General features: G+C 36.8%; 1 protein-coding gene across 3 annotated transcripts in view; it reads right to left on the bottom strand.

The window, feature by feature from the left end:
• Positions 1-459: 459 nt before the first annotated feature.
• The window catches only part of CEP83 (centrosomal protein 83), a 126424-nt gene continuing 114434 nt past the window's right edge, over positions 460-12449 (bottom strand). For all 3 annotated transcript variants that reach the window (XM_026499887.4, XM_057316283.1, XM_044384530.3), the window contains 3 exons: positions 4998-5101; positions 2319-2508; positions 460-1137 (listed from right to left, as the gene is read on the bottom strand). In XM_026499887.4, coding sequence (XP_026355672.2) covers positions 1033-1137; positions 2319-2508; positions 4998-5101 — 399 coding nt within the window. In that variant the 3' untranslated portion in view covers positions 460-1032. The remainder of the gene's footprint in view (positions 1138-2318; positions 2509-4997; positions 5102-12449) is intronic.

Here is a 12449-nt window from a genome sequence, read left to right as displayed (position 1 = left end):
TATGTGAATAAGCAACTGTAATATTCCGTTTCTTCTAAATGATGCTAAGGACCGTTCAGTTACACCCCTGGCCTCCACTATCTACCTGAACTTTTGATCCTGAAGACTTCGGGATCATGAACATTCCACTTAATTTGGCCGACTTGAGCTTTGCCTTTTTGATGTGAAGTTATTCCAGCAGAATGCCTTTAAAAGAGGTTAGGGGATACACAGAAATAAAACATTTATAATAATTAATTTGGTTAGATCCAAAACAGTGCGAGGCAACATTAAATACCAACAATATTTATAAGGGACCCCAAGGGGTTCACGTTTTACAACAAATGGCCCTTGTCTTATATGGTCACAGGGTTTAATCATTTGTACTCTGTGGCTTTGAATTATAATAGAAAATAACAATGAGATCTTCTACATTGCCAAATACACACTGTAGGGTCAAAATAAAATTAAAAACAAGACGATATAGAAAAATATTTATTAAGCTCTTTAATTATGTGCACACAGCTTTTAGAAAGCATTTTATAATATTTAGGTATCTTCAAGTTTTGTTTTTTACTGCTAACTTTAAAATTGTCATCTTTTTTCAAGAACTAGAGGTTTAGAACTCTTGTATATAGTAAACCGGAAAATGTTTACTGACCCTGTTACTGCCAAGCATCTCAAAGAGGCAGAAGGAATTCAACATGGGCGTAATTCAGGCAAAATGCCAAAAAATTTCAAAGTGAAATTAATAAAATAATTTAAAAACTTGATTCCCTAATTCATTCTTTTTTTTTAAAACATTCTCAAAGGGTTGTCAATAAATATTCTAAATACCTCTGGGGCTGTTTTAATGCTTCACTTGTCATTAGTATAATCCTAAAATCCAGACACTGATGCAATATAGCACGTAGCCAGTACCTTTTCTTGAGGCAAATTCAAATGCTCTGGCAAACGGTAATACAATATCTAAATGCCACATACGTTAAAACTTCAAGCTTTATTGAGTCACACTGATTTCATCCCTTTTGATCTGCCTTTTCTCCAACAACATCATTCCCCAGGAGATCCAAGTTCCTCTAGTTGTTTCCTTTGTGTTGTTTCTAGTTCTTCTAGTCTTTTGCGAAGTAGAGAGAGTTCCCTTTGATGCTGTTCCTCCTTAAAAGCACAGAAAAAGAAAAAAAAAAAGCTCAGAAAAATGGGGGCGCCTGGATGGCACAGCGGTTAAGCGTCTGCCTTCGGCTCAGGGCGTGATCCCGGCGTTATGGAATCGAGCCCCACATCAGGCTCCTCCGCTATGAGCCTGCTTCTTCCTCTCCCACTCCCCCTGCTTCTTCCTCTCCCACTCCCCCTGCTTGTGTTCCCTCTCTCGCTGGCTGTCTCTATCTCTGTCGAATAAATAAATAAAAATCTTTAAAAAAAAAAAAAAAGCTCAGAAAAATGGCTGGAAAAATAACTGTTAGGCACCAGCCTGAGTGGCTTTTTCACTCAGGCCTGCAACGTCTGGCACGGAAAGGACGACCATTTTAGCAATCTGAGAAGACAGCAGTGCGGGCCAGACTACTAACCAGTCCTCGCTTCTCTCCTGCCTCAGGCACTAGCCTTCAGCAAATCCCAGAGTCTGTACTTCTATCTAGGTATAAAACTCACCAGGAAGTGAATTAGAAAATAGTAATGCAGGGCCCAGATGTACTTACATGCCAATGTTCTAACAAGGCTGGAGTTTAATAGCAGTTTATTATAAACAAAGCACTTGGTCTGAGATCCAATACAGTGACTAAAATCTTTGGTGCTTATAACATTATAAAATTTACTTATTACAGTTCATCTTTTGAAAATAATCCCATCAATTTGATTCCTTCAATATCTCAGGGACCTGATATAGAACGAGCCCAAGATTTGGAACCAGATTTAGGTTTGACACTCAATCCTGTCACTTAGTAGCTATGACTTTAGGCAAGTCACTTCACCTCTGACTCAGTTTCCTCATCTGTAAATTGGAATAACACCTTCCCTCAAAGTATTTCCCATTAGGATTAAATATTGTATGGAAAATGCATAGTGCAGAGCATTAGTAAATGCTCAGTAGTTAGTAATCGAGTGAACTGTAAACTCTAGGTTACTCAAAGACTCATCAATCAAGTTTCTTCTTTTTAGCTGCCCAGGAGATTTCACTCCTAGCACCATCACTAAGGGACAGAATAGACGCAAATCCACTTTGCTTCTACTGGCAAATTTCTATGGTAAAGAAAGATTTGAGTTTTTAACTCTGAATTTAAACAGGTAATAACTTACAGAAATATTAGTGCCTTTTTTTTTTTCAACATAAATGCTCATACCTGCATATGAGGAGGAAAGGATAGGTCCATGCCTGGAACCATGGCTGATGACTGAAAGCTAACAGGATTCATAGATGCTGTTGGAGGTATGTTAGGAACCAAAATTAAACTTCGAAATTCATTATGTCTTCTCTGTATGTCCTTTAGTCTTTTTTGAAGCCTTGTATATTCTTCAAATGGAACATTTTGTCTTAAAAAGAAAAAAAGTGTTTCTGTTCTTTAATAGTTATACTCTATTGAAGAACAGTATGATTCACAGAATTTCAAATTGGAAGAAAATGGACTTCAGAATTTAAGATTTATCTGGATATATACATAAAACTCTAGAAAGATAAACAGAAATATGACGTCTTGATCATACGTACTACGGTTAGCACTGCAAGCTTTCAACTGATTTTTTTTTTTTTTTAAAGATTTATGTATTTTAGGGGCACCTGGGTGGCTCAGTCTGTTAAATGTCTGCCTTTGGCTCAGGTCATAATCCCAAGGGCTCCCTGCTCAGTGTTTGCTTTTCCCTCTGCCCCTTCCCCTGCTCGTGCTCCCTCTCACTCTCTCTCAAATAAATTAAATCTTTTTTAAAAAGATTTATTTGTGGGGCGCCTGGGTGGCACAGCGGTTAAGCGTCTGCCTTCGGCTCAGGGCGTGATCCTGGCGTTATGGGATCGAGCCCCACATCAGGCTCTTCCGCTATGAGCCTGCTTCTTTCTCTCCCACTCCCCCTGCTTGTGTTCCCTCTCTTGCTGGCTGTCTCTCTGTCGAATAAATAAATAAAAAATCTTTAAAAAAAAATTTTATTTGTGAGAGAGAGAGGGAGGGAGAGTGTGCACATGGGTATGCATGCATGCAGGGAGGGGGAAAGGGAGAGAGAAGCAGACTCCCTGCTAAGTGGGAAGCACAACTCAGGGGCTCGATCTCATGACCCTGAGATCATGACCTGAGCTCAAACCAAGAGCTGGATGCTTAACCAACTGAGCCACCCAGGCAGCCCAACTATCAACTCATTTTAAAGTTTTATTTGCCAATTAATCAAAGATTAAAAATCTTTTGATACTTTTACTTTCATTTCCACTCCACTCCACCAACCCATGAATCCTGAAACTAAAGCCTCCTTAAACTAAAACGGTGCCTTATTTTATAAAGGAATCAAGTAGATTCCTAGGCTGAATCTTATGAAATTGTCATTTTTATAGGAAAAATAGGGTCCAATACAGGGAATTACATGTTGTTCAACCTAATTATTAAAAATGTAGCTAATGGGGGTGCCTGGGTGGCACAGTTAAGCCAACTCTTGGTTTTGGCTCAGGTCATAATCTCAGGGTCATGAGATCAAGTCCCACACGGGACTCTGCGCTGAGCAGAAGCCTGCTAGAGTTTCTCTCTCCCACTCCCCCCCACCCACGCGCACACACACACATGCTCACTCTCTGTCTCTCTCAAATAATTCTTAAAAACGAAATGTAACTAATGACAAAAGTAAAGCTACCCACCAACTTTAGGGAAAAAGGATTTGGGATAAAAAAGCTAACTTTTCCAGCCTTTTCATCCCATCACCTTTTTGGAAATGAATTTCCTGACCATCAAGCACATCACTACTTAAATACAGTTTTCAAAACACTCAAGGTTCTAGATGATCAGTGCCATATCTGCCCAATCTTGAATTGATAATATTTCAAAATTAATAGTTATAGAAGAGGGAGTAAACTGAATTTTGTTTTAGAATAAATTTGGTGGCTTCTTACTTTGGAACAGAGTATTATAAAGCTGGCATGACTTTGGGATCCCCGGATGGCTCAGTCAAGCATCTGACTCTTGATTTTGAGTCAGGTCATGATCTCAGGGTTGTGAGACTGAGCCCCATCTGCTTAAGATTCTCTCTCTCCCTCTGCTCTCCCCCACCACTCTCCTGCTCTCTCTTAAAAAAAGAAAAAGAAAAGGCATGAATTCCACAGTCTATGAACTTCAAGTGTTCTAAAAAAAACAACTTTCAGCTTTTGGTAATAATTATACCCAAGGAAGACAGGTGCACATTATAAAACATCACTGCTTGATATTATAGGCAATTTCAATTACAGAAAAGTCTGACACTGTCTCATGCTAAAGGCTACCACTGAAATTAGCTAAATTTGAAAAGTTTGTATTAACTTGAATCAAATAGGTCATACAATGCCACTACCACTAATATGGCAAATCATCTCTGCTCAAACATGCTCATCATGCAGATTATTAGCTATGTTTGTATGTAAGTGAAAAACCAGAAGCTTTGGGCCAATAATATTTTTCTACAACAAGAAATCAAAAAATCTTGATCCAAAATTCCAGACACATTTTTGGAACTAGGCATTGCTACAACTCTCTTGTCTCTGTAGCAAGAACGCACACCACTCCCGGCTACCCAAGCCAGTGGCCCTTCCTGTCAGTCCCAACCATAACACAAATGCCTGGCATGTGCTAAAGACCTTTTGGTTTGAAGGAACCATTCAGCCAGAAAAAAAATAACAAGGATAATGAATTAGGAGTACAACGAACAGTTTTAGAATTCTTTTAAACGTAAAAGAAAACAAGTGCATTACAGAGAAAACAAAGTACATTTTAAAAGAAAACAAAGTGCATTATACTAGGTATCAAAGTTCTATAATGTCAAAGTCACTACATGGGATATGTATTTATACAAATAATTACCTATTTAACACCTGATTTTGTGTTTCTAATTCTTCTCTCTTTGCCTCTAAGACTTCTACTTTCTCCTGTAGTCTCTTCAATTTGTTTTCATGAAGAGATTTTCTCTAGGAAAAAAAAAAAAACCAATACGAGCAAGTACATTAATACAAAATCTCCTCTTTGAACAAAATATAGAGAGAATATTTTACTCAGCAAAAGAAATTTTACTTAGAGATAAGTATTTTCAGTGAATACCAGGAGGAAAGATTAGTAGATATGATTCTTACTGAAAAATTACAAAGATAATAAGCCACAGATGTACCTCATATCCTCATTGTGACAAACAGAACTGTTACAAATGCCAAATCAGAAAACGGGTATCAATAACTAAATTGCTGCAAATAAAATATCTAAAAAAGGAAGGAGTCAAATTTTACTAATGAGCTTACATGTCACCTGGTAAGGAATCACAAGCTCTTTATTTTTCCAAAAGATACGTGTTTTATAAAAGAACCAAAAATTTAAAATTAAAAGCATGCTTACAATTGATAAATTGTTAACCAAAGCAATAAAGGATCAGAAAGCTAAGACAGATTATGGATGCATCTCAGTTTGAAAGTATGTCTTTCTAAATATTAGAAAGAAAATATTTAAGCTTTACAAAAAGAGAAAATTTTCTAATATGGAAAAATCAGGGTATAATGCAAAAGTGGTATATAAACAAAGGTAATTACTTTTTCATTTTTATAAAGAGGTTTTGTTTTTTATAGAAAAATACATATAAATGTGGCAACTCATTTAGCAGCAACAGACTCTTCAGGTATTTGCTTTGTAACTCTTTTATTGAAGTATATTAGGCTTATAGAAAAATGCATAGAACGTAAATGTAAAGCAAACTATAACAGCAAAAAGCAAATGCTGATCCTCGTACTTCACGGGTCAAGAGCACTGCCATACCAGAAGCGCCCCTCCCCCTCCCCCTTTCAATCTCTACCCCCTTCTGTCCTCTGAAATGGCAACCAACTAATTTACTTCCAAAGCTAGAGCATAGTTTTGCTGATTTTTCAACTTCATATTAACAGAATCATAGCCTTTATGAAATTCTTTTACAAATGGCTTTTTCACTCAAGATTGTTGAGATGTATTTGTGTTCTTGCTTATAGGAACAGTTCATTGCCACATATTGTCCTGCACTTACGAGTATCACATAGTTTAATGTATCTACCTGGTCCACCACTGAAGGTCATCTGGGTTATTTCCAGTTGGGAAATAACACTGCTTTGGGCATTCTTTCTCATGCTTCCCATCGCTTCTATCCTCAAGCACCCCAAAAGGTTGCCTCGTGCCGCCTCCCCTCTACCCTGGCAAAGGAACCATTCTTCCGTCCTTAATTACCATAAGTATATATTTATGTTTACAGGTAATTTAGAACTCTATCTACCAATCTACCCGAATTAAAGAATCATACAGTATATACTCTTCAGTCTCTGGAGTTTTTTGTTGTTCAATATGCTGTCCATTATGACTAAGCCATGTTATTTTATGGCAGTTCTTTTCCACTGTTATGTTGTCATCCATTTTATAAATATACATCTTATCTATTCTCATAATGAAAATTAGAATTGTTTCAATTTTGAGGCTATTATAAATAAAGTTTCTATGAACATTCCTTATCATGTTTTTGGTGGATATATGTACTCATTTCTCTTGAGTATATACTCGGAGTGAGTCACAGCTTTAATAAACACTGCCAGTTTTCTAAAGTGGTTCTATTAATTTCATGCCCATCAGCAATCTATGAGTACAGCCACTATGGAAAATAGTACATTGGTTCCTCAAAAAACTAAAAATAGAACTACCATATGATCTAGCAATTACATACACAGTGGAGTAGGATTTGGTCATAAAAAAAGAAGGCTATTATTCTTTTGTGACAACATGGATGGACCCTGAAGGCATTATGGCAAGCAGAGAAAGAAAAAATACTGTATAACCTCACTTATCCGGAGAATCTAAACAAACGAACAAACTCACAGATACAAAGGAATTGGTGGTTGCCAGAGGCAGGGGGTAAGGGGTGGGCAATATGGGTGAAGCGAGTCAAAAGATACAAACCTTACTTTATATCCCTGGGACTTACTTTATAATGTACAGCATAATAACTATACTGTATCACATATTTGGAAGTTGCTAAAAGAGTAAATCCTAAAAGTTCTCATCAGAAGAAAAAAAATTTTTAACTATGTATAGTGATGGATATTAACTAGACTCATTTATTGTGATGATTTCACAATATACAAAAATATGAAATCATAATGTTGTCCACCTGAAACTGACATGTTATATGCCAATTATATCTCAAAGAAAAAGACTACTGACCCCTAAGAAGGCAAACATAACAAAATGATTCATGAGTACTTAAATTTAGTTATTATTCACAGAATTGTTGGAAATAATAAAGTAAATATAACCAAAAAACCCCCTATTTGTTACTTGACCTTTTCCCAGTAATTTTAAATTGACATAATAGTTTGATAGATGTTTGCATTTTTATAAATCATACACAATCATGTCATGTGTGAATGACAATTTTACTTGCTCCTTTCCAATCTTTATAAATCTTATATTTCTTTTTCTTGTCTTATTATACTAGCTAGGACACCCAATGAAATGTTAAACAAAATGGTAATAGTAAACATACTTGCCTTGTTACTGAACTTGGGTGGGTAGAGGGAAGCATTCAATATTTAGTAAGTATGATGTTAGATGTAGGACTTTTGTAGTTACAAAATCCCTTCTATTCCTATTTGATAAGTTTATTGTAAAAAGGATGTTAAATTTTTTCAAATTATTTTTATGTCTATTAAGATGATCACAATAGTTTTTCTTCTTGTTCTAATGTTGAATTATACTAATCAATTTTCAATGTTAAGCTACCTTATATTCCTAGAATAAACCCTACACGTTCATGATATATTACCATTTTTATGTAACACCAGATTCCGTTTGCTAGTATTTTAAGATTTTTACATCTGTTTATGATATTTTTCTTTTCTTATAATGACAGTGTTGGTTTCTAACCTTATATAATAAGTGGGGATGTTTTCCTTTGTTTTCTATTTTCTCGGAAACTCTGTGTTAAGAATGGTATTATTTCTTAAGTATTTGGAAGAATTTATCAGTGAAGCCAAATGAGCCAGGCATTTTCTCCATGGAAGGTCTTAAATTACAGATTCCATTTACTTAACAGACATAGATAGGACTATTCAGATTACCTAATTCTTCCTGTATTAGTTTTGTTAAGATGTTCCTCAAAGAATGTATTCATTTCTTCTAAATTGCATAATTAGCGTAGTTGTTTTGATAATATTCTTGCTGTTTTAATATCTATAAGAGCGCCACCTGACTGGCTCAGTTGGTAGAGCAAGCAACTCTTGATCTTGGAGTTGTAATTTGAGCCCCATGTTGGGTGTAGAGATTACCTAAAATAAAATCTTGGAAAAATAAAAGAAATAGAGTGATACCCCTTTTTCATTCATGATATTGTGCATCTGTGTTTACCTACCTACCTACCTATTTTGTGGGGAGTTAGGAAAAAATGAGTCTAAGGTACTTTATCAATTTTATCAATCTTTTAAATTTAAATTTAAAATTTTAAAATTTTTAATTTTCTCTGGTGTATATTTTTTAATGATTTTTTATTATATTATGTTAGTCACCATACAGTACATCCCCGGTTTCCAATGTAAGGCTCGATGATTCATTAGTTGTGTATAACACCCAGTGCACCATGCAATACGTGCCCTCCTTACTACCCATCACCGGTCTATCCCATTCCGCCACCCCCCTCCCCTCTGAAGCCCTCAGTTTGTTTCTCATAGTCCATAGTTTCTCATGTTTCATTCCCCCTTCTGATTACCCCCCCTTTCTTTATCCCTTTCTTCCCCTACCGATCATCCTAGTTCTTATGTTCCATAGATGAGAGAAATCATATGATAGTAGTCTTTCTCTGCTTGACTTATTTCACTTAGCATTATCTCCTCCAGTGCCGTCCATGTTGTAGCAAATGTTGAGAACTCGTTCTTTCTGATTGCTGAGTAATATTCCATTGTATATATGGACCACAACTTCTTAATCCAGTCATCTGTTGAAGGGCATCTCGGCTCCTTCCACGATTTAGCTATTGTGGACATTGCTGCTATGAACATTGGGGTGCATATGGCCCTTCTCTTCACTACGTCTGTATCTTTGGGGTAAACACCCAGTAGTGCAATGGCTGAATCATAGGGTAGCTCAATTTTTAACTTTTTGAGGGACCTCCACACTGTTTTCCAGAGTGGTTGTACCAACTTGCATTCCCACCAACAATGTAGGAGGGACCCCCTTTCTCCACATCTTCTCCAACAATTGTTGTTTCTTGCCTTGTCTATTTTTGCCATTCTAACTGGCGTAAGGCGGTATCTCAGTGTGGTTTTGATTTGAATTTCCTTGATGGCTAATGATTTTGAACATTGTTTCATGTGTCTGTTAGCCATTTGTATGTCTTCATTGGAAAAGTGTCTATTCATATCTTCTGCCCATTTTTTGATTTGTTTATTTGTTTCTCGTGTATTGAGTTTGAGTTCTTTGTAGATCTTGGATACCAGTCCTTTATCTGTAGTGTCATTTGCAAATATCTTCTCCCATTCCGTGGGCTGCCTCTTAGTTTTTCTGACTGTTTCCTTGGCTGTGCAGAAACTTTTAATCTTGATGAAGTCCCATAAATTCATTTTCTCTTTTGTTTCTCTTGCCTTTGGGGATGTATCATGAAAAAGGTTGCTTTGGCCGATGTCGTAGAGGTTGCTGCCTATGTTCTCCTCTAGAATTTTGATGGATTCCTGTCTCACATCGAGGTCTTTCATCCATTTGGAGTTTATTTTTGTGTATGGTGTGAGAGAGTGGTCAAGTTTCATTCTTTTGCATGTAGCTGTCCAATTTTCCCAGCACCATTTATTGAAGAGACTGTCTATTTCCCACCGGATGTTTTTTCCTGCTTTATCAAATATTAGTTGCCCAAAGAGCCGAGGGTCCATTTCTGGGCTCTCTATTCTGTTCCATTGGTCTATGTGTCTGTTTTTGTGCCAGTACCATGCTGTCTTTGTGATCACAGCTTTGTAGTATAGCTCGAAATCCGGCATTGTGATGCCCCCAGCTTTGTTTTTCCTTTTCAACAGTTCCTTGGAGATTCGGGGCCTTTTCTGTTTCCATACAAATTTAAGGACTATTTGTTCCAGTTCTTTGAAAAATGTCCTCGGTATTTTGATCGGGATAGCATTGAAAGTGTAGATTGCTCTGGGTAGCATGGACATTTTAACTATGTTAATTCTTCCGATCCATGAGCATGGAATATCTTTCCATCTTTTTATATCTTCCTCAATGTCTTTCAAGAGTGATTTATAGTTTCTAGAATATAGGTCCTTTACGTCTCTGGTTAAGTTAATTCCAAGGTAACGTATGGTTTTTGGTGCTATTGTAAATGGGATGGATTCCCTAATTTCTCTTTCTTCGGTCTCGTTATTCGTGTATAGAAATGCAACTGATTTCTGACCATTGATTTTGTATCCCGCCACGTTACTGAATTGCTCTATAACTTCTAATAGTTTGGGAGTGGCTTCTTTTGGGTTTTCCATATAGAGTATCATGTCATCTGCGAAGAGAGACATTTTGACTTCTTCTTTGCCAATTTGAATACCTTTGATCCCTTTTTGTCGTCTGATTGCTGTTGCAAGGACTTCTAGTACTATGTTGAATAATAGTGGCGAGAGTGGGCATCCTTGTCGAGTTCCTGATCTTAAGGGAAAGGCTTCCAGCTTTTCCCCATTGAGAATAATATTTGCAGTAGGCTTTTCATAGAGGGCTTTTATGAGATTGAGAAATGTACCTTCTATTCCTACACTCTGAAGGGTTTTAATCAGGAAAGGATGCTGTATTTTGTCAAATGCTTTTTCGGCATCGATTGAGAAGATCATATGGTTCCTGAGTCTTTTCTTGTTGATATGATGTATCACGCTGATTGATTTGCGAATACTGAACCACGCTTGCATCCCAGATATGAATCCCACTTGATTGTGATGGATAATCCTTTCAATGTACTGTTGGATTCTATTAGCAAGTATCTTGTTGAGGATTTTGGCGTCCATATTCATTAGGGAAATCAGTCTGTAATTCTCCTTTTTGAGGGAGGCTTTGCCTGGTTTGGGGATCAAGGTAATATTGGCCTCATAGAATGAGTTTGGTAGCTTTCCTTCTATTTTTTGAAATAGCTTTAGGAGAATAGGTATTATTTCTTCTTTGAATGTTTGGTAGAATTCCCCAGGAAACCGTCTGGGCCTGGAGTTTTGTTATTTGGAAGGTTGTTTATCACTGACTCAATTTCTTCATAATTAATTGGCCTGTTTAAGAAATCAATTTCTTCCGGTTTCAATCTTGGTAGTTTATAGGTTTCCAGGAAGGATTCCATCTCTTCCAGATTGCTTAGTTTATTGGCATATAGCTGTTGATAAAAATTTCTAATAATCCTTCCAATTTCAATGGTGCTCGTCGTGACCTCTCCTTTTTCATTCATAATTTTAATAATCTGGGTCCTTTCTCTTTTCTTTTGGATAAATGTTGCCAGTGGTCTGTCAATTTTATTGATTCTCTCAAAGAACCAGCTTCTAGTCCTGTTGATCTGCTCTACTGTACTTCTGGTTTCTGCTTGATTGATTTCAGCTCTAATTTTGGTCAACTGCTTCCTCGTGCGTGGATTAGGCCTGTCCCTCTGTTGCTTTTCCAGCTTCTTGAGGTGAGAATATAAAAACTGCATTTAAGATTTTTCTATTCTTTTGAGTGAGGCTTGGATGGCTATGTATTTCCCCTTTAGGACTGCCTTTGCAGTATCCCATAGGTTTTGGACTGTTGTATTTTCATTCTCGTTGGTCTCCATAAATTGTTTAATTTGATTTTTGATTTCCTGGTTTATCGAGTCATTCCTGAGCAGGATGATTCTTAGTCTCCAAGTGTTTGAGTTTCTTCCAAATTTTTCCTTGTGGTTGAGTTCCAATTTCAGAGCGTTGTGGTCTGAGAATATGCAGGGGATAATTTCAATCTTTTGGTATCGGTTGAGACCTGTTTTGTGTCCCAGAACATGGTCTATTCTTGAGAATGTTCCATGGGCATTAGAATAGAATGAGTATTCTTTGGTTCTGGGGTGTAGTGTTCTATATATATCTATGAGGTCCAACTCGTCAAGTATGGCATTCAAAGCCTTTGATTCTTTGCTTAGTTTTTGCCAGGGTGTTCTGTCTATTTCTGATAGTGGAGTGTTGAGGTCCCCTACTATTAATGTATTTTTATTTATATGTCTCTTTATTCTGGTTAAGAGTTGGCTTGTGTATCTTGCTGCTCCCCTGTTGGGGGCATATATATTTATAATTGTCATATCCACTTGTTGAA

Source organism: Ursus arctos, unplaced genomic scaffold (genome assembly GCF_023065955.2).
Source record: "Ursus arctos isolate Adak ecotype North America unplaced genomic scaffold, UrsArc2.0 scaffold_21, whole genome shotgun sequence".
In the NCBI taxonomy this organism is placed as follows: Eukaryota; Metazoa; Chordata; class Mammalia; order Carnivora; family Ursidae; genus Ursus; species Ursus arctos.
Note: the sequence above shows the minus strand (reverse complement) of the source record. Positions and strands in the feature narration are given on the sequence as shown.